Source organism: Artemia franciscana, chromosome 1 (genome assembly GCF_032884065.1).
Source record: "Artemia franciscana chromosome 1, ASM3288406v1, whole genome shotgun sequence".
Lineage (NCBI taxonomy): Eukaryota > Metazoa > Arthropoda > Branchiopoda > Anostraca > Artemiidae > Artemia > Artemia franciscana.
Window position 1 is genome coordinate 59,409,849 of NC_088863.1, and position 22,374 is coordinate 59,432,222.

Sequence of the window (22,374 nt, forward strand, 5' to 3'; positions counted from 1 at the left end):
AGATCTTAATTTACCGCTTAATACACGAACATCATATGATGAAGTAGATTCAAAAACTCCGCAAAATGTTGATTCTAATAGTGTAATACTGACCTCAAGTGTTCATGATTTTCCCACATCCACTACTACTTCCATTACACCTCCTACTCCAATAAAGGTTGTGACGTCTATTGTCACAAGCAAATCAGAAAGAAAAGTTTTTTTCAATAGAAGGCAACTTTTGGAAGCTGAAAAAAATTTTATATCCCTCATCAAACAAAACCGAACCCTTCCTTCTAAGCCAAAGGGCAAATCAATAGCAGCTCCAGCAGAAAACTCATCAAAAAATTCAGAGATACTGTTAAATTCTACTTTCAGCTACGATAGCGACAGAACCCCCACAAAACTGAATAATTCCATTATACATAGAGTCTCGTCATCAACAAGCCCAAAATCGACTATTCAAACAGAAAATAACAGAAGTCCAAATGCTATATCCACGGTTACTTCTAGACACAACCAAGGCGACTTTGTCCAATATTTGAAAAAATCACAAGTTTTTAGTGACCCGCCGAATTTAAGTAGTTTGGACTCCAAAAATCTAAATATGAACACTCATGGAAATGATGAAACAGATCCGATGATGGCAAACTCAGAGTTAGTAATACAGATTGTGGAAATGAAAGATAATGAGAAATTACAGAGGAAGCCAGATAAAATAAAGAAGGAAGGCCAGGACAAGGTAATCCCAAAGTATAAATTTCCACCAAATGATGCTGTTTCTTTTTATGCAACTTCGACAGCAAAAAGTTTGTTTAAAGACAATAAAATACCAGTGTTACTGAGCAACATTAGGCACCGAAGCAATAGGACGAATGAGCCTGTGAAAATTTATTCTAGTTATACTAATGTCCTTTTACAGTAAGTTAAATTTTGTAAGATATCTATAAAAAATATATTTTGATACGCTTACATTTCTTTAAAAAAATAAACCTTATACAAATAGAACGTCACAAACATGTTTACGAATATATCACTATTCGAATATTTTTATACTGAAGCGTGCATAATCAAATCAGACTGCCAAAACCAAGTAAAAATAAAACTGTCGTAAACGTATATGCAATATAAAAGCTGTGGATGGCAACATATGTGATTTAAACAGGCTTAAGCCTCAACAACAGCAACAAACGGCTTATTATCATCATATTCTTCTAAGGGTTGATTAGGAATACACTGTGGTCCTTGGAATGGCCAGTTACACGCATATATTTCTTCATCGTAAACCAGCTTAATTGGGCAACTAAATATATGTAGAGTATATTTTTGTATCCAACGGTCGTAATAACATTCGTAAAACTTTCGGCAGTCCTCTGGGTGTCTGAAAAGACCAGGTCGGGAGCACGATTCAGATGGAAGCGTTTCATTTAATGGCTTAAATCCGAAAGCACCACCCACTACAGGTCTTCTATAGACACTCCCTTTGTCTTCACTTAAATAGGATGTATCAGATTCTTTTTTTTGCGGAAAAGCCAAATTTTGTAACGGTGCAACCTTTTCAGTGAAAGTCACTGCCGCTTTTTTCTCACCGTCTGACTTATGTGGTCTAATAACAACCTTTTTGATAATTTTTGGCTTCTTTGACCCTTTTCTAGACACCGAGGTCAATGCTTCCTCTGATTTTATGTGGATGTTGACATTAGGATCTAGAAGTGCAGGCTTGCTGATGCCTGTACCCTTGCGGAATATCACGTCTCTTTCACCAACATCAGAGCTTTTAAAGGGTTTATAGCTCGAAGAGAAATTATCTATATTAAGTTTTGCTAGATTGTTTTTATTAAATTTTTTTAGCACTGCAGGTTGCTTAGGCTTTTTTATTTTAATAGATTTAGGTCTTCCACTATTTATTCTAGATTTATCTCCAAATACAGAGTGTGTGGCGATCGGTCTAGCAAATCCCTTTGCTCCATGATAACCATTAGCCTGAAAATGAGTTCCAGGATTTGAAGATTTACTAAGTGTATTTTTATCTTTTTGGTATGTTTGAAGCCCAGTGGGTATATCGTAAGCAGCTGTATATTCTGTTGGGGTGTAAGAAGGTGCTCTGCTAAAGCTAGCAAATGGATATCCGTCAAATTTTTCTCCCTCTCGAGAAAGACCTATTCCACTGTGAATGAATCTTTCACCATCTTGTCTTTGAGGGTACTGTGGTGTAGGAGAATATTGTGTATTATGCTCATAAGCATTGCCTATTTTGGCTGACTGGTACCCATTTCCATTATTAGTCGCTGCTTTTTCTTTGCTAACTGAATATTCTTTCCTTATATAACTAGAGCTCTCTGTCGGTCTAGATTGATAATTCTTTTCTTTTGAAACAGGAGTACGATGACTTGAACTTCCAGGAACAGGACGAACAAGGGTCCTATAGCTTGGAAACTTGTTTTGTTGGTACAATGGAATTCCAGAATCCAAATTTGCCCGAATCCCCTCCTTATTTTCGAAGGACGCTTGTTGACTATGAGCCATACTACTATGATTTGGAATAGTGATATCAGAAAAGGCATGAACTCCACTGTGAATGAACCTTTCACCATCTTGCACCTGAGGGTATTGAGGGGTAGCAGAATACTGTGCATTATCCTCATAATTATTACTTGTTTTTACTGACTGGTACCCATTTTCGTTCTTAGCTGCTGTATTTTCTTTAATTACTGAATATTCCTTCCTTATGTAACTAGAACTCCCGGTTGGCTTAGATTTATAATTCTTTTCTTTTGGAAAAAAAGTAGGCTGACTTGAACTTCCAGGAACAGGACGAACATAACTCCCATAGCTTGGAAACTTATTTTGTTGGTATAACGGGACTTCATAATCCAAATTGGCTCCGTTCTCCCCCTTATTTTCAGAGGAAGTTTGTTGACTATGAGCAAAACTACCGTGATTTGATGTAGTGATATCAGAAGAGCTAAGAGCTCCACTGTGAACTAATCTTTCACCATCTTGTCTTTGAGGGTACTGAGGTGTAGGAGAATAATGGGTATTATACTCATAATTGTTGCCTGTTTTAGTTGACTGGTACCCATTTCCATTATTAACCACTGTCTTTTCCTTACTAATTGAATATTCTTTACTTATGTAACTAGAACTCTCAATTGGTCTAGATTGATAATAATTTTCTTTTGCAAAAGGTGTGTGATGACTTGGACTTCCAGGCGAAGGACTGTTTTGTTGGTATGAGGAGACTTGAAAATCTAAATTGGCTCTGTTCCCCATATTATTTCCGAAGGAAGCTTGTTGACTATGAGCTAAGCTACTGTGATTTGGAATAGTGAAATCGGAATAACTATAAAGTTTTCCAGAGTCTACGTCGAACTGATAATCCTTAGACTTTATATGGGGCCTACGATAATTATCTTTCGAGTGACTGTCTCTGTGGAATTCTGAACGGCGAAGTCCGAATTGTGAAGGATCCGATTGGTAAGGTTGCTGATAAGGCCTCACCACTGGTCCTCCGTCTTGATGTCTAAAATCATGATCATAACCAAGAGTGTCACTATAGCTACTAATTGATTCTTTATTCGAGACAGAGGGGGCTGTGTACGAATTACTGATCTTAGGAGGAATTGATTGTTGGTTCTGCTGCAAGTGTTTGTTAGAGTAGAACGGCATGTTATATAGAGAATCGAGTTTAACTCCTGGGCTGTTGCTTATCGTTACTGAAGGATAAATATTACCTTTATTGGGGAATGTAAGGGACTTGTCTCTATTCCTGTCGAAATTTATTGGATTGCTAACACAACTAATGCAATCCTTGGCAATCTCTTCAATATTGTTAACAACTTTTCCAAGAAGATAGCCTGGTGTACCTGGCTGTTTTCTAAATATGTTACCATCCATTTGATGTTTCGGTGATGTTATCTTGCTATTTGTGTTTACAACACCTGAGGCAAATTCTGCCTTTAGATAGTTAGAAGAATAGCTTGGCTGATAGGCTCCTTTACTGCAAGAATCAACGAGCCAGGGCCAATTACATATTAAATTACTTGCGTCAAATACAAGACCGAATGGACATCTAAATTCATACTGGGTTAATTCTCCGTAGCCTGAGTAATCTTTGCATGCAAAGAACCATCGACAATTTTCGGGGTCTGTGTAATATCCTTCACCTGGACAAATGAACTTATTCTTTGGAACAGATCGTATCTCACTAGATCCATCACAAGGTGAAGTTTGTGACGGCCATGTGCATACTTCCCAATTTTCATCAAATACTAAACCCTCTGGACACAGGTATTCAAACACTGTAAAATCATCAGTATACTGGTTAAACTTCACACACCTGTAGAAATAATTGCAGTTCTCAGGATTCCGAAAATACCCTTGACGAGAACAAGTTAGAGCTATTTCACTTGTTTCACGGTAAGCCTTATTGTACCCATCATTATCAACAATACGAGTAATGCGATACTCTGACAGTTTCACATTATTATAATAAACAGGTCGAGCATCTGTTGATAAAGTTAATAGGTCTTCTTCCAAACTTTCAAGCACTGCACTGCGACGAGAACGTGTGAACGAGGATAAAGTCTCTTGTAAAGCTTTAGTAATAGGATATTTTTCTTTTCCACAATCTGCTTGCGTGTCATCTGCATCAATATAAAATACTGCAGCTCCAGCCAGTTCCTGAAGCAAGAAATATTTTCCCTGAAAAAAAAAATATGATTTTGAGTTCAACAAGTAGCAGTCCCAAACACAGCGACTGCCCAAGAGCAAAAAAGGAAAAAACATCCTTATTCAAACAAATTTGGATAGTCACAGCCCTAAAGGACTAGATTACCTAAAATGTAGGGCAGATGTTGAGTCTTACAATTAGAACAAATAGAAAAAAAGTCTATAGGTCAAAATTCTGTTTTTACGTATGAATAATTAAAAATGCATCATCTCTGCTATGATCTTTAATGGCTAAGCTACATACCATGCTTAATTATCTGCTACATCCCCCTCCCAGAAAACGAACTAGGAATATTTTGCTATATATGTTCTGACGAATCAAAATGCCAGCAACTGAAGCATGATTAGTTCTTCAAGAAATTAGAATCAAGAATAATGATACTAAGAAAAAAAAATAAATAAAAATTATCTATATGCACTTGCTTTGTCAGTTGCTTCAACAAGCTACTTAAGTAAGTATTGCTTGTTTTGTCAGTTTTTTATTTCTAACAAGCTGATCTGCTTCGTCTGGCAGACAAATAACGATAGATAAAATACAATTTTACGTGAAATATGGACAAAGATTAAATACAAGGATCAAGATACATATATTCGTTTTTTAATAGAAAAAAACTGATATACGATTTGAAATAAAAGATTCTGATGATTTAGTGTCATTAGCTCTAACGCAAAGCTTTCATCGTTTCCGGAATTTCAATTTATAATTCCAGCGGTAGTTTTAGATTTCTAGAACGGCCGAGAGCTACCCAATGCAGCTGACATACAGACATAATCGAACTCTTAACCTGAGGCACTCCAGAGTCACAGCATGTATGGTACTATGAGTCATAGTTGTAAATTGAAAAAAGCAACAATGTTTGTAAAGCTCGACTCCGAGCTCTAGAAGCGCAGCAACAACTTTCCACTAATTCGTAAAAAGTTTAATATAAATTCAGTAGTCCTTCTTGTTTATTGAGTTGATAGTAATGCGGCCGTTCTGATATTACTTTCTTATATATATATATAGCATTACTTATTTACAGTTATGCTATGTATAACCATCGATTGATTTTGACCCTGAAAAAGGACAGTAGAACTTTCAGTTTGCAACTGAACGATCCCCCTTTGAAGTTTATACGACCAACCCTTTCACATGAAGCTCCTCTGGGACAAAATAAATAAATATTAATACATTGAACCCTTATGGCTCTTCATCAGAGGCAGGGTCTTATCCAGGATTTTTTTCTCGGAGGGGGTGGGGTTTAAAAAGAGTTTGTTAGGTGGGGGGGGGGCTACACAAAAAACTCAAAACGTAAGAAAATTATACTCATTTTTGTTTTGTTTTTACAAGTCAGACGAACATTTGGGGTGGGGGGGGGCGGTTTAAACCCCTTATCCCACCTCCGGACAGGCCTTGGCTGTAAGTAACACTAAAGCATTGCTTCTGACTTAAGCAGACGAGTAGAACTTTTAATATCCCTTCTAATGAGCATCCAAAATAACCAAAAGGAGCCTGGGAGGGGGGAAATCATCTGGGGAAAATTTTACCTGGGGAGAATTGACCAGGGGGAGTATTTTCTGCGGTGCAAAAATTCCCCGGGGGGATTTTTCACTGGTGGGATTTTGTGAGGGGCTATTTTCCAGGGGGGGGGGGTTATTTTCCACGGAGGAATTCTGCGGGTTATAGAACATCAATTACGGACCAAAAAGAGTCATAATGCCAGGAAATGGAAACTCCACGATAGCCAATACTATTCTCATGAACTAAAATCCTAGACAGAACGTTTTGAGCATACTCTCCTGTCAAACTGCACCAAAGTGAAGTTTTCTGTCATTTGGCACAACAAAACTTCGGCCCAGAGAGATTAAAAGTGTCAAGGCTGAAAACTCAAAACAGGAAGCTTTGAGCATAATATCTTGTTATGTTAAAAATACTCCAGTAACATGGTTTAAGTAACAAAAAAGATCATTCCACCTTAAAGGATTGTTTTTAGCCACTTTGTGCCATAAGACATAAATTTTTGGCCATGAAGGGCTAAAAAACCGGAAAATGCAGACCCTAAGGTAGTTAATCAATTTTGTGTGGCCTAAAACTTCAAAACGAAGGAGAGTTTGGAATTCCCAATCTTTCATAACGGCCCTAAAGCATGATGTGAATGCCACAGTGAGTTATGTCTGAAAATCATTAGCTAAAAATGACATGAAAGATGAATTCATTGCCATCGTTTTGAAAATTGAGTAAAAACTTCAGCAGGTGATGACCTTTGTAACTAAAACAAGAGCTCATATGGCGCTTGTGACGAGGTCAGAACCTAAAATTAGACTCGGTACTAGAGTTATTGATTTCATCGTCCTAGGACGTCGAGAAGCACCGAACTCGCCAAAGCACTAGACCCCCCCCTCCAACTCCCCCAAAGAGAGCAGATCCGTTCGAATTATGTCAATCACGTATCTAGAATTTCGCTTATTCTTCCCATCAAGTTTCATCCCGATCTCTCCACTGTAAGCGTTTTCTGAGATTTCCGGTTTCCAAGATTTCTGTTTCCCCCCTCCAGCCCCGTATGTCCACGGATCCGATTCGAATTGAAAATGGAGCATCTGAGACATAAGATCTTTCTATAAATCAAGGTTCATTAAAATACGATAGCCATTTCGTAAGTTAACATACCTTAATTTTCATGATTTTCCATCCCTCCAGTCCCCCCCCCCCCAGATGTTTGAATTGGGGAAACACTTTTATCAGGGCAATTTGTGCAGGTCCCTAACACGCCTACCTATTTGCATCGTCCTAGTACGTCCAGAAGCATCGAACTCGCCAAAGCACTGGATATCTCCCCCCCACCCCCCAACTCCCCCAAAGACAGTGGAAGCAATGCAGTTATTTCAATCACGTATCTTGGACTTGTGCTTATATTTCCCACTAAGTTTCATCCCAATCTCTCCACTCTAAATGTTTTCCAAGATTTTCAGTCACCCTCCTCCCCAACTCCCCCCGATGTCATCAGATCTGGTCGGGATTTAAAATTAGGGTTCTGAGACACGAGTTTCTTCTATTTATGAAATTTAATTAAGACCCGATCACGCTTTCGTAAGTTAAAATACCTCATTTGTTTAATTATTCCAAATTAACCGTCCCTCTACTCTCCCCCCCCCCCCCAAGATCGTTCAATTGCGGAAGTGACCAATTTTAATTTAATCTGGTCTGATCCCTGATACACCTGTGAGCTTTCATCGCTCTAGCTTATCTGGAAGTGTCCTAACACCGACAGAACGAAAGACGGACAGATATTGCGATCGTTATATGTCACTTGATAAATACCAAGTGCCATAAAAAGAGATCTTGCCTTGAATAAGTGGCATTTTTTACTAATTTGTGATATAAAATATAAAATCGTCAACAAGAGATGGCAATTGGTGCTTTCTGTTATGTTTTGCCATAGACCACGAATTTCCACCAAATGACGGCCATCTGTCGTGAAATGCAAATTTTAAGGTAGCCAGCCTGTTTGTCGTGTTCTTAGGCAAAAACAGGAGGTACTCAGCCCACACTACCCCCTATCCATCTTTAGAACAGCCATTAGGTAAGACTTGAACGCAAATGTGACTTCCATGTTTATTCATAGATAATTCGAAATCTGGGATGTTTAATGGCTAATTTAAGGTTTTTTGCTTAAAGCTATGGACACTCTCTACATGCCTTTGCTAAGTTCGTTTGAGTAGCTCCATTCCAAAATGTCAGAAGGTATTTTCCTGGCTGGTATGGTTCGGAAGAAGTCAGAGTAGGCCTACCTTGATAATTCTTTTGTCAAAAGTCCTTAATAAAAGAATTAAAATCCCCCACCCCTCTTGCTTACTCCCCCTTAAGGCCGTGATTAAGTGAACTGATGGAACTCGAAAATCCTATGTTAAATTGAAAATTTATATTTAAAAAGTACTCAAGTATTCATTGGCGGAAGATGCCGCTTTTAATATCAGGCAATAGCTTCTTGAAGATGCTACAAAATGTTTGAAAGGATTTTGCTCTATTTCCTCTAATTGCTTAGAAATCTTAGAAAATGTCTAGGTCTTTTTCACAAGTGTACTCGATAAAGGATATCGCTTTTAGAACAAAATTGGTACTATCATGAGCAGAAAACAATAACCTGTAAGATGATTGGAACCATTTTTCGATTTATTTTCCTGTTTTCTAACAGTCCCCTAAAATATTTTCAGCTACCTGAAATTTTTACAAGTCGGTTGCCAGAAAGAATCTTTTCAGATCAGCGATAATACCCCCCAGAGACCAAAATGACAAGCTGGTATAATCAGCTGCTTGTTAATAGAGTGTGAAATTTTCATAAATTATTTCAATGCAATAAAGAAACCTAGAAATAAGAAATAGTCAGGAGCCTTCAGTAAAGTTGTGCACACAAAGCCGAAATCATGGGGAAAATTATATCAAAGCGAGGTATACATTTTAAAAGTGTTACCACACATAGACAGCGCATATGTAAAAAGTATTTGGAGCTTGTTAGATGTAAATATCCAAAATACCTAATAATGCGGTACGGTGAAGAACTAGACAAGTCAAGAGATTAAGGTCAAGTGACAAAGCTTGAGGCGGAGCAGAACCCCGCAGCTTCCTCCCCGTTGCCCTACCGGGTCGTGACTGGTGGTAGAAACTTGGATTGCGACGAATTGAAGGATTGCCGGCTAGAGACTTAACTTTGGAAGCACAGGTGAGGAGGAAACAACCCGTAAAAATCATAGAACCTTAACGAAATCTACACCACCAGATTCAGCGTATCAGAGAATCCTAGAGTAGTTTCAAGCTCCTATCTACAATTAAACAAAAAAAGTTTTTGTTAAGTGAAAGTAAGGAGCGACATTAAAACTTAAAACGATCAGAAATTACTCCGTATATGAAAGGGGCTTTTTCTCCTCAACGCCCTGCTCTTTACACTAAGGTTTTTTACTGTTTTAAAATGTAGAGTTAAGAGAAAGAGTCAAACTTTAGCGTAAAGAGCGGGGCGTTGAGGAGGAGAAGCCCCTTTTATATACGGAGTAATTTCTGTTCGTTTTAAGTTTTAATGTCGCTCCTTACTTTCATTTAAAAAAAACTCGTTTTTTTGTTGTTTTTTTTGGCATAAATCAAAACATGCATTGATTCAAAAACGTTCAGGAATTAAATTAAATAAAAACAAGTGTTTTTTAACTTAAAGTAAGGAGTGACATTAAAACATAAAACGAACAGAAATTACTTCAAAAATGAAAGGGGCTGCTTCCTCATCAACGCCCCGCTCTTCACGCTAAAGTCCGACTCTTTCTCTTAACTCTATTTTTAAAACAGTAAAAAACTTTAGCGTAAAGAGCGGGGCATTCACGAGGAAGCAGTCCCTTTCATATACGAAGTAATTTCTGTTCGTTTTAAGTTTTAATGTCACTCCTTACTTTCATTTAATTTTTTTCAATTTAATTCGTAAGAAAAATTTGGTTTTCTGAGAATCCTCGAAGAAAGCTTTCAACTAAGTTTGGTGTTTAGTTTCGAATTAATCAACTGAGGTATTTTAATTAGCCTATTCCTAGGAAAAAAAGTGGATAAAACAATAAATTTTCAAATGCACTCTGTGCATGCCGTCCCAGTTTAATATACATGGACATTTTGTATTTGAGAATGATAGTGCTCTTTTGCTCATTTTCTCTTCTTCCTTGGTTGGTAACCAAGCTTTGCAAGACGCAGCCAAATATATTACTATTCCTCGGCTGAAGCATCTCACCAAAGGAAGCTGTCTATCAAAACCTTTCACAAGACTTGATAATTGGTACTATTTGAAGTTTTGACATTCGACGGTCTCTAGAGAATTAAAAGACAGAAGACTAACCTAACTTCAATTTTATGCTCGATGTTTTCAAGTTCACTTAATCACGGCCTTAACACCCCTTAATAAGCAAAAACTCCATTAAGGGTTTGGAAAAAATGCCTAATGAAGAAAAATATAATTTATTCATCTTAATTTCATGAGTTTTTCGTATGAAAATTCTCAAAGACACCGGTGACAACATACCCCTCGGACTCTTGGAAAAGTTTAAGAAGGGCAGGAAGAAAAAACCTATAGTTAATGCCTGATTTCAACAATGAATTATATTGAGTTCAGTAGTTTCATCGCCTATATTAAGTAAAAGCACTTTCTGTAAGGCTTCAAGAAAAAAATAAAACAAGCAAAAAACCATTGAAAAAATAACTTTTTCCTATAAGTAAGGAATGGAGCTGAGAATTAAAATAAATAAAAAGTATTGCATCGCAATATATGCAAGTTATATCTAAAAAACTAGCTTAAACACACTGACTCGTGATATTTTCTAATAGTCGTGTTAATAAAAAACTAGCACTTTCCTTAAAACTGATCTTGAATTATTTTTTAGTGCTATAAATGTATGCTAAAAATTGTCGATATCAGGGTTGGTGAAAGACTACTCAGACAGTTATAAATGAGCCTTTTTTCTGTAGGCTACTTCTGCAATTTTCTTATGCTTAGGAAACATCCTGTATTTCTAAGGTAGGGTTTGTTTTTTCAGTAATTAAAATCAGCTCGCTATCAAAATAAACTTTTTAAGCTAAATAAGCAATTAATTCAAATACAGGAGAGTGAGAGTATTGGAATTTGGAAGCAATTCTACGTTGTCTCTCTGATCTTGCTGATAAAAATAGGATTGTCAGAAATTAAGCATTTAAATTCATTTACACAGGAGGGGGCTTATTTTGGAATCTCGCGGAAAATAACAATTATAAATCCTTAGTCAAGGCTTGAAGGGATGGGGTCAGAAATATTCTTTAGAAAAGACAAAGCAACGACCTTGCCGAAACTAATCTGCTCACCCATATTACATTTAAATTGACCAACAAGTTTTGGTCTGATATAACGAAATGGGTAATAGATCAAAAACTACAACCACACCCAACTTAAGCTTCCCGTTTGTAATATTTACCAAGTGATTAAACTGGTGAATCTGCCAACATGATACAAGGCTAATTATGCCATAAAAATGGCTGCAGTAAACCAAAAAGAGACAATGACGAGGTCCAAAGATATTCACCAGTATCTTTTTTTCTAAATATAGCATTAATGATGATGATAACTATATAGAAAAACTATCAAGCATTATGTAAAACGTTACGAAAACACATCAATAATTTGAAAAAGAGTTGATTCATTTGATATTTAATAAAATCACGTAGCATAGACAGATGCATAAGTGCGCATTATGAAGATGGACCATTGGGTACAGGATTTTAGGGGTGCACGATGGCTCAAAAAGTGTATTTTTATGCCCAGCCTTACTAACTCTCCATAGGCCTTATGATAGATATAGAACAGGGTCTGGGGAGAAGGGCACGAAAGATTAATATAAATTAATCTCTAATCTCCATTCATTGTGTTTAAGCCGAAATTTAGGAGATGAAGGCTTATAACTCCCATCTTGTTGAGAAATAATGTTCTTTTTGTAACCTAAGATATTATATTCTTTTTCTTATCGGCATAAAAGGATAGGAGGTATCTCTGTCATCAGGGAATATACTAGTAGGGACAGGCAAGCATTATGAGTATCTTTTTTCCAGACATTTCCAAGGAAATACTGGGTTTAAGGTAATTATTTTTCTTTGTGCATTAGAAAAAAAGTAAGTAATGGGCAATTCGTGGTTACAATATACATATTATGAGAATTGACCTTATGTGATGATTGTGAATATGTGCAAATATTTAAGTCTAAAATTACCCAGCGAAAATTGCGAGCTAGGGAAAGTTTGATTTCTTTACGAAAAAAGGAGAATTAACCACAAAAGGATGAGGTCTGATGATAAATGCTCCACAAATCCAGCATATTGATGAACTTGAATGTAGAGGTTTCGATGTATTTTTTTCTGAGAAAAATGGTCACGAATTAGTGTTAATTTGTTTGTTTGCTGTTTTTTTTTTATCAGGGGTGAATGTTTTGAACCAGCGGTGCTACACTTCCTTGAGAAGGCTTATTAGAAATAAAATTAAAAGTATTAAAAAAGACTGCGCTACAACAATCGTTTTCTACTATTTTGTAGCCAAAAGTAACGATTTCGACCCGACCCAAAGGTGGTCATAGCCCATCGAAGGATGGGCAATAAACCCGACAAAGCTAAATAGATTTGAAACTATATTTGGAGTTTTAAGATTTCGCAGAAAGTAATACCAAACGGTGGCATATTCGTTCCTAAAGAAGCACGTACTCGAAATAAATGGCTAAAATATGCCTATCGTTTTATAAAGTTTATTTTAAATAAGTTTTATTTCATTTGAGCCTTGGTAAAGTAGTGATGCATAATTCGTGTAATCCATTGTGGAGCCGAATGGATGGATCTTCGTGCAGAAGAGGGAGTGTGCTTTAAACATATAAAGTGTGTTTGTATGCCAAAATTTCGCGCCTCTTAGTGAGTCGTAACCTCTAGTCTGTTTTAATTCAGGTGATATACCTTTTGGACTCCTCTGTAACATTGGTACTGAAGGGGGGTGACTATGAACACAACTTAGCGTATTCCTCCTACATCGTAGTCTATTTAAACCTTTCCCTTTTTACACCTGTCCAAGAAGTCCCTATTTCCTTTAAAATCTTTCTTGTGACCTATTTCAACGTCATTCAGACACAACCTACTTTTTGTTTGTCCATAGATGTTTGGCCAAAGGTCGATATTTGGCAATCTTTCAATTTTCATTTACAGAATCTGTCCAAGCCATCTCGAGTTTTCTCGCATTATACCTCTAGAAAATGAGATAGAGACATATTTTTCATAGAACTTACTGTTTGAAATACGGTTAGTCAGACGAGTACCCCAAGGAACTCCTAGACAATTCCTCTGGAAACCCTCCAAGAAATACTCTGTCTCTTAAGGCACCTTAGTCTAAGAAGCATACCTAACCATTGTCGTCACCTTAGTCTATATCTTGGTTTCCAGACTCATCTTCCTGTTCTTCCAGATTGTTTTCCATGGTAAGAAAAAAAACACCCTGTGTCTGTGTCTCGGCTACTCTACTTTAAAATCTTCGCTGCATCCCCCATCTTTGCTAATAATGCTACCTAGGTAAGTGAAACTATCCACTGTATCAATCTTCTCGTTACCCAACATTGCCTCTTCACCTTAATTTATTTCCAGTCTCAGTAACGTAGTTTTTTTAACGTTAATTTTCGAGTATACTCTTGCTCCACGAACTCTTAAAACCACCGAAAATCCATTCATTTTGTCAGATTTTCAGCTAAAACACTAAATCATCAGCATAATCTGAGTCTGGAAGACTGTTACTTTCCAATTTGATTCTATGGTCTCACGGAGCCTTTTCTGTGTTTATTAGGACTAAGTCTATCACAATTATCCATATAACTGGAGATAGATCACACCTCTGCTTAACTCCTGATTCACTGAGAAACCAGCTGCTAACCTCATTTTTTTACTCTAACCTCAGCAATGCATTTCACAAACATAGCACTGATCATTTTTACGCATTTATCTGGTATACAATACAAGAATAGGTAATTCGCTGAAGCTCTTCAATCGGTTCAATTAACCGCAAAAAATGCCGACCAAAACAAATAGAACCCGGAAGAAACAGCCATTAATCAGAATCCCGTGCAATGATGTGTCCTTTACCAGGCTGTAATCAAACAGCGTAAGTAAGGAGTGACGCGGTTCAATACTACGAATTTCTCCCTACGCCTCTTTAAAACTTCTTTCAAAAATTCAAAAGCTGAATCTGGAGACACCTGACCAGTTTTTAGCTCATGCATAATATTAAGAGACGAAATATAAATTTTCATAGATTCATAATTTGTATTAAAATAATCATACCTCAAACTGTCAACCCCCCTCTCTCTGAACATTAGTATTCATATAAATCTCAAGAAGAAAATGATCATTTTTACCTAAAGGTGCTCTAAAATATATTTTCAAAACATTATCTGCAGATTTAGTAATAACAAGGTCTAAAATAGATGGGGCAGCATCCTTTCTTGCTCGAGTTGACATATTAATACTCTGGTCAAACAGTTCGTGGTAAAGAACTGTAGTAAGGAGCGACCCGGCTCAATAGTAACCAAAACTCTAAAAGATTGATATCAATAGCTACACCAAAAGAATCGCATTTTAATGCTGATTTTAAATATATAAGTTTCATCAAGTTTAGTCTTACCCTTCAAAAGTTACGAGCCTGAGAAAATTTGCCTTATTTAAGAAAATAGGGGGAAACACCCCCTAAAAGTCATAGAATCATAACAAAAATCACACCATCAGATTCAGCGTATCAGAGAACCCTACTGTAGAAGTTTCAAGCTCCTATTTACAAAAATGTGGAATTTTGTATTTTTTGCCAGAAGACAAATCACGGGTGCGTGTTTTTTTTTTTTTTTTTTTTTTTTTTTTTTTTTTTTTTTTTTTCCAGGGGTCATCGTATCGACCAAGTGGTCCTAGAATGTCGCAAGAGAGCTCATTCTAACGGAAATGAGAAGTTCTAGTGCCCCTTTTTAGTGACCAATAAAATTAGAGGGCATCTAGGCCCCCTCCCACGCTCATTTTGTTCCCAAAGTCAGCGGATCAAAATTTTGAGATAGCCATTTTGTTCAGCATGGTCGAAGACCTTAATAAATATGTATTTGGGGATGATTTATTCCCCCACAATCCCTGGGAGAGGGGCAACAATTTACAAACTTTGACCAGTGTTTACATATAGTAATGGTTATTGGGAAGTGTACAGACGTTTTCAGGGGATTTTATTTTGTTTGGGGGGTGGGGCTGAGGGGAGGGGGATATGTTGGAGGATCTTTCCTTGGAGGAATCTGTCATGGGGGAAGAAAAATTCAAGGAAAAGGGCGCATGATTTTCTAGCATTACTATAAGAAAACAATGAAAAATAAACAAGAAAACGTTTTTTAAAATGAAAGGAAGGAGTAGCATTGAAACTTAAAACGAACAGAGATTATTACGCATATAAGGGGTTTCAAAATACTTTAGCATAAAGAGCGAGGTATTTAGGAGGAGATAAATACCTCGCTCTTTATGCAAAAGTATTTTTAGTAATTTCAACTATTTATTCTACGGCCTTTCTGATTCAGGGGTCATTCTTAAAGAATTGGGACAAAACTTAAGATTTAGTGTAAAGAGCGAGGTATTAACGAGGATACAAACCCCTTTGTATACATAATAAAAATATAAGATTATGAAAGTTTGTTACATAAGTTGCTAATTTATAAGTTACGTATATTTTTTACTAATAAAAACGTTCGTTAAAAATTAAAAGTTCTAGTTGCCTTTTAAGCAACCGAAAAATTGGAGGGCAACTAGGCCTCCGTCTCCACCCCTTATTTCTCAAAATCGTCTGATCAAAACTAAGGTATTAACAAGCCATTTAGCCAAAAAAAGAATTAGTATACAAATTTCATTTTAATAATTTATGTGCGGAGAGCCAAAACCAAACATGCATTAATTCAAAAACGTTCAGAAATTAAATAAAAAAAGTATTTTTTTTTAGCTGAAAGTAAGGAGCGACATTAAAACTTAAAACGAGCAGAAATTACTCCGTATATAAAATGGGTTGTCCTCTCCGCAATCCCTCGCTCTTTACGTTAAAGTTTGACTCTTTGCAACAATTCTACTTTTTAAAACAATTAAATGCTTTAGCGTAAAGAGCGAGGGATTGCGGAGGGGACAACCCATTTTATATACGGAGTAATTTCTGTTCGTTTTAAGTTTTAATGTCGCTCCTTACTTTCAGCTAAAATTTTATTTTTTTTTATTTAATACAAGTAAAGATCATCCAATCTATCTAAAAACTGCTGTTCATAAGACAAACTTGGCTGACTTTTACTATGGATACACCAATCTATGCACGGTAAGCTAAAGTCACCCAAAATAAGTAATTTGGAACAACACTTTGCAACAACACTTCTGCAAAAAAATGTGATTTTGATTTAGATATTGTGCTACAACACCGAGAGATAAAGCAATTTCAATTAAAATGAGATCTTAAGCCACTCACTATGATGTCCCATTGTCCCGCCAGCAGCGGGGGAAAAGTGGAAAGAAAAAAAATGCTTCCCATGCAAAAATTTGGGGATTTCTCTTGTTTTTGAAGCCAATGTTGATTCCTTATTGTTCAAGAACAGGGACTGTAATTTTCCTGTTAAGGGTTTTCGGCCCAGGTAATTCTAATGGTGTACTGTCCGTCCTTTACTAGGTTGTAGTTACCGCGGCAACCATGATAGTAAATAGTTTAGGGCTCTTTAATTTCATTTAAAAATGCTTGTTTATTTTTATCTCTGATTTTCCTTAATTTACCTTAATCTTTGCAGTAGTGTCATCATCAAAAGCAATCCATTGGTCGTCTCTGTATGCATAAGATCCTGTCAAATCATCTTCACGCTCAACAGTCCATGTTCCATCTTTCATAATGCTACAAATCTAAAATAAAACAATAAAAAAAGAAATTTAAGAGCTAAGGATTGTACCACTACAATAGAACACTTAAATAATTAATAACATAAAAATTAAGTCAAACATTATCCTAGCAACTTTCGGAAACGGCGCACAACTTTTTCGGAAAAGTTGGCAAACTAGGATATTCGGACCTAAATAAACGATCTAGATAAGTCAGAAGTTTGAGATCTATATATATATATATATATATATATATATATATATATATATATATATATATATATATATATATATATATATACATATATATATATATATATATATATATATATATATATATATATGCAGCAGCAAGAAAGTCAGTGCAGCACCAACTCACACGAGGCCAACAGACATACATACACTCCTCCTTTATACCAATCTCTTCAAAGCTTCCTTCTTTACAGCCTCCCAAGAAGTTCCCGTTTCTTTTAAAGCCTTCCTTATGACCTCCTCTCACTCAATTCAGGGACAATTTGATTTCTGCTAGGCCCTATACTGTTGGTCTAAGCGGACGATCTTCAGCAACAATGTCATCCTTCATCTGTAGCACGAATCCCAGCCATCTCAAGTTTCCCCTTATCATAGCCGTAGGAAGCAGGATAGTAGATTCTGACTAAACTTCTTATGAGTGCCCAAAAGTAAGGAGTTGAAATCACAATTACGAGCAGTAAAACTCTCCAACTATTCAGTACTGTATCGCATTCCTAGATATATATGGTACTTTTTTTCACATCTCCTGGTCTTAATTCATCGTTACTAATATTTTACGATTTGAGTGTAATAGCTCTTAAACTAGACATAAGTTAGGATCAAGCTTTATTGAGAATGTTGCTATTACTTCTGGTATAAAGCAAAGAGCGGTCCTGTCACTCCATCTCTTTAGCTCCTGTTCTCATTTTGTTACTTTTCCCGAAAATGCTGACTTATTTCAACGGTTTAACTAATCTGTCATATTTAGCGTAGGCCGATGACCTTCTGTGGACCCGGAAACAGGCCCCAATCTTTGTTCTTCCAATTTTCCTGAACCTGTCCCGGACCATTCTGGCTGATTATCAATCAGCGCATGCCAAAAATAGCTTGGAGTATACTTTATTTACCTTCAGCAATACATCAGAGGATTTATGAGACTCAAAAATATACCTAAATATTTTGTCTCCGATAAGCTTAAAAATTGTCTAATGACTTTTGGGGCTCAGAGGATCCATGTACTGGAAACAAAATATAAAACTATTTTTGGTAGCATCAATTCGTAATCCCCCTGAAAATGGGTCTAAAATTTCACTCTTCTTGCTCGTCGCTTTAAACTAACATGGAACGTTCTCTGAACTAAGAAAGGCTCAATGAAGATACACAAGTTTTTTTTTGTATTGATCCTTGATGCCCAAATATGGAAAACATTCTTCTGTCTTGGATTGGCTCAAACTTACAGGGCATCAACACTGTGCCAAGGTAAGTCCAATGAAGACAGTTATTTGAAAAGAAAAAATTCAAAAATTGAATTTTCAATGCACATAAAAAAAATCAATGTGTATTGAAAAAAAATTGGAAAAAATTATGGTTTTATCGATTCAAGAAGCTTGAAATGATATAGCTGATTTGGCTTCAAATAGTTTGGTGTTGCTTGATAGTGGTGGGTAGTAGTAGCAGTAGCGTCAAATTTCGAGTCATTTTGAGCCCAGGGCAGACAATTACGACACAGGTATCACGTACTCCGTAATTTAAACCCTTGCAAGATGGTTGTAAGTATGTGGTATCACGTGCGCTAATTAATATTTTACCCTGGTCCCAAATCCCTTCTAAACCTTCAAAAATTCATAAAACCTCCATCAAACCTAGAAAATATATTTAATGAACGGATAGGAATTTAAGTATTTTATAGTCTTTTTCCCTAGTATTTTTCCACGAGGCTCCCTCCGATCACTCCAAAAATTTATAGCAAAATGTTGAGACAGAGTGCCAAAGATTTCGCAATTAGAAATAGGTAATGTTATGTATTATGATTAATTGTATATACTAGGCGGGTTATCATAGTTATGTGCGTCAATTATATTTCAATCTTCTTCCCTGAAAAAAAAGAAAAAAAAAAAAAAAAAAAAAAAAAAAAAAAAAAAAAACAGAAAATTAAGCAGGTCTTTTGAAATGAGAGTTAATTTATTTTCAGCTAAAATTCATAAATTCGTCATTCAAGATTTTAACTTCTGAGTGAACTCACTATCGTTAAAAATTTCTGCTTCGTTTTTCCTGTAATTCCAAAATATCACGGCTCCAAAATAAAAAAAATAAAAAAGTTAAGAAAGATCCTTGCTCTAAAATTTATTAATCTCATTAATATCAATTTTTTTACACGAGTTCAATAAAATGATCAAAAAGTTCGTGGTAAAGAAATGTAAGTAAGGAGCGACCCAGCTCAATATAAACTGAAACTCTAAGAAACAAAATTTTGATACCAATAGATACATTAAAAGAATTGAATTTTTATGCTAATCTTGAATATATAATTATCATCAAGTTTAATATTACCCGTCAAAAGTTACGAGCCTAGGGATATCTACCTTATTTTCGAAAAAAGGGGGAAACACTTCTAAAAGTCGTAGAATCTTAATGAATCAGATCATCGTATCAGAGAACCTTACTGAAGTGATTACTTACTCAAGATCCAATCTGCAAAAATGTGGAATTTTGTATCTTTGCCAGACAAAATATCACGGATGCGTTTTTATTTGTTTCACTTTTTTCTTCCCAGGGGTGATCGTCTCAACCCAGTGGTCCTAGAGTATCGCAAGAGGGCTCATTTGAGCGGAAATTGAAAGCTATAGTGCACCAAAAACATTTGAGGCCAACAAGGCCTCCTCCCATGCTCTTTTTTCCCAAAGTCACCCGATCAAAATTTTGAGATAGCCTTTTGTTCCACATATTCGAAAAATCTAATAACCATGTATTTAGATGTAAAATGACCCCCCAAAGTCCCCAGGGAAAGTTGTGAACTTTGCCCATTGCTCATATATATATGTATAGTATTTTTTATTGGGAAGTATAGAACTATTTTTTGAGGGGGGGGGGGATTGTGCTTGGGATGAATTTCTATGAGGAGAATATTCCTTGGAGAGGGAAATTTCTGAAGAGTGAATATTCCAAGGGAAATATTACACTGGGGGGTTTTTACAGAATTACTATATGAAATTCTTTTTAACTTTCTTACATTATCTTTGCCAAATATTTTATGTGGAGATGTTCTGGGGGAATCATCCAGGGTTTTTTTCGCGTATTTTGTTTTTCTGGAAAATAGTTTTCAGGGAAGGGGATAATTCTGGAGTGGTTGAGAAACCGAATAAAGATTAAATTTTTATTCAAATGAAAGAATGCTAAGGAGAATTTTACAGGGTGAATCGTCCACAATCAATTTTGCAGGGAGGGGGATTCTCAGCGAACATGGAAGGGTCTGAAGTGAATTTGAAGTGGGGGGGCGCACTTAACGTAGATGAAATTTCAACGGCAGAGCATTCCGTGAGGGGAGGGCTTTATTTCATAGAGGGTTAACCAGATTTACCGTCATTGTTGCGAGTCGGACAAAATTTTCAAGGAGGAGAGGGTCAAATTCCCAAGCCCCCGCCCTCTCCCCTAGATATGACCTTGCCAGGGACGTATCCAGAGGGGGCGGGGGGCCTCAGGCCCCACCAAGATTTTTCTGGTGCCCTCATTCGCATTCCGTTCTTTTTTCTTTTTTACTCCTTTTTTAAGTATAATTGTTAGTTTGATTAATTATCTATAGGTGATTTACCTAATTAACAACAAAAAGCAAAGCTTCCCTATGAATGTAACGAGCAAAGTTGGAAATTAAAACGAACAAAAATTATTTCTCTTCAGCCGGTTCAGTATATATCTGCAAAATCGGTATAAGAATCTTTGATTGCTGCAAAGATTTTTCTACGAACATGGAACTTTCCCCTATTTCACGAAAATGGGAACAACTATTATAAACCTAAGATAAAACTGGTACCTTCAACATGTTTCATAAACGTGGTAACACAGTTATAGTTTTTTGTCTATTCACAATGACATATTGAAAATTAGCCTTGTAGCTAAAAGTTCAAAATGGATAAAAATAAAAAATCTGGGCACGAGCATAGAATGGATAAGAGACGAAGACTGATGGCTGAAAGTGCAAGGGGACCCAAGGATATTTCTTGATATTTTGGTAAGATATCCAAAAATACCCGGATATCGAAAGGTAGGTTTTGACTAATAATAAACCCCCTCCCCCTCAAAAAATCTTTAATTTTAGTTTTGAGTCTAATTAAATAGCGAAGGGCTCAATAGGGCTTTCGTGTGAATAAATCTATCTATCTGTTTATTTTAACTATATAGCTATTTTAGTTGAGATTAGATGAATGAAAGAATTAAAAGCGATTTAGGCTAGGAACAGATACATGAGGTCGGAGGAAGTGACCCTCCTCCTATGACACTTCTGGCACACTCGTTCCGTTCTTTTTGCTTTTTTTATCTTTTCTAAAATAAACTTTTTAATTTGGTGCCAACCTCGAGTCACATTGGCGCCCTTGGTTCAGCAGCCCCCTTACCCAAGATTTTTCTCTTGATCTGTTAGAGATTCAGACATGAAACCGCTCGCACGATCAGTTTACGAATCATTTCGTCATAAAATTATAAGATAAACCTCGTTTTCAAGAAAAATTAATCATATAATTAAACTTCATTGCTAGATCTTCATCTTCAGATTGTGTTTTCTTTTTTTCTTTTTTTGGCAGATTTTTTTATTCTCTTTCTTAAGACCTCATCGATTTAGGGTACGGTTTCTGGGAGTCATTGATAGGGGTATGATAAGGATGGGCCACGGAAGGGGAGACGCATTATAAAGGGGGTTGGGAAATGTTTGGACATTTGAGTTTGCCAAGTGGGATTTGGGAGAGCTAATTAACATGCTCTATCTTATTCAGCTGGCTGACTGCAGTAAGATGCAGGATAGAATACTATCTTCCTAGGACGAAGTCCTAGTGGAATGTCGTCTATGTTATCCGAACTTAATATAGAAGTTAGAAACTACCCAGATTGATAAGGTCGAAGCAGGCTGGCTAATTCACACGTATCAATTATCTCAAGCTCTATCGTCCCTGCAAGACAACTTGGAAGACTATTGAATTTTCTTTATTGCCCTTGTCTCCCTTCCTTTTGTCATTGACTAACCCGATGTTACCCCC

The 22,374-nt window shown here is 36.4% G+C and overlaps 1 protein-coding gene across 1 annotated transcript in view; it reads right to left on the minus strand.

The window, feature by feature from the left end:
* Positions 1-920: 920 nt before the first annotated feature.
* Positions 921-22,374, minus strand: part of LOC136032061 (uncharacterized) — an 80,417-nt gene continuing 58,963 nt past the window's right edge. Inside the window, exons 9-10 of the mRNA XM_065712179.1 lie at positions 17,021-17,143; positions 921-4,683 (exon numbers count right to left, since the gene is read on the minus strand). Coding sequence (XP_065568251.1) covers positions 1,147-4,683; positions 17,021-17,143 — 3,660 coding nt within the window. The 3' untranslated portion in view covers positions 921-1,146. The remainder of the gene's footprint in view (positions 4,684-17,020; positions 17,144-22,374) is intronic.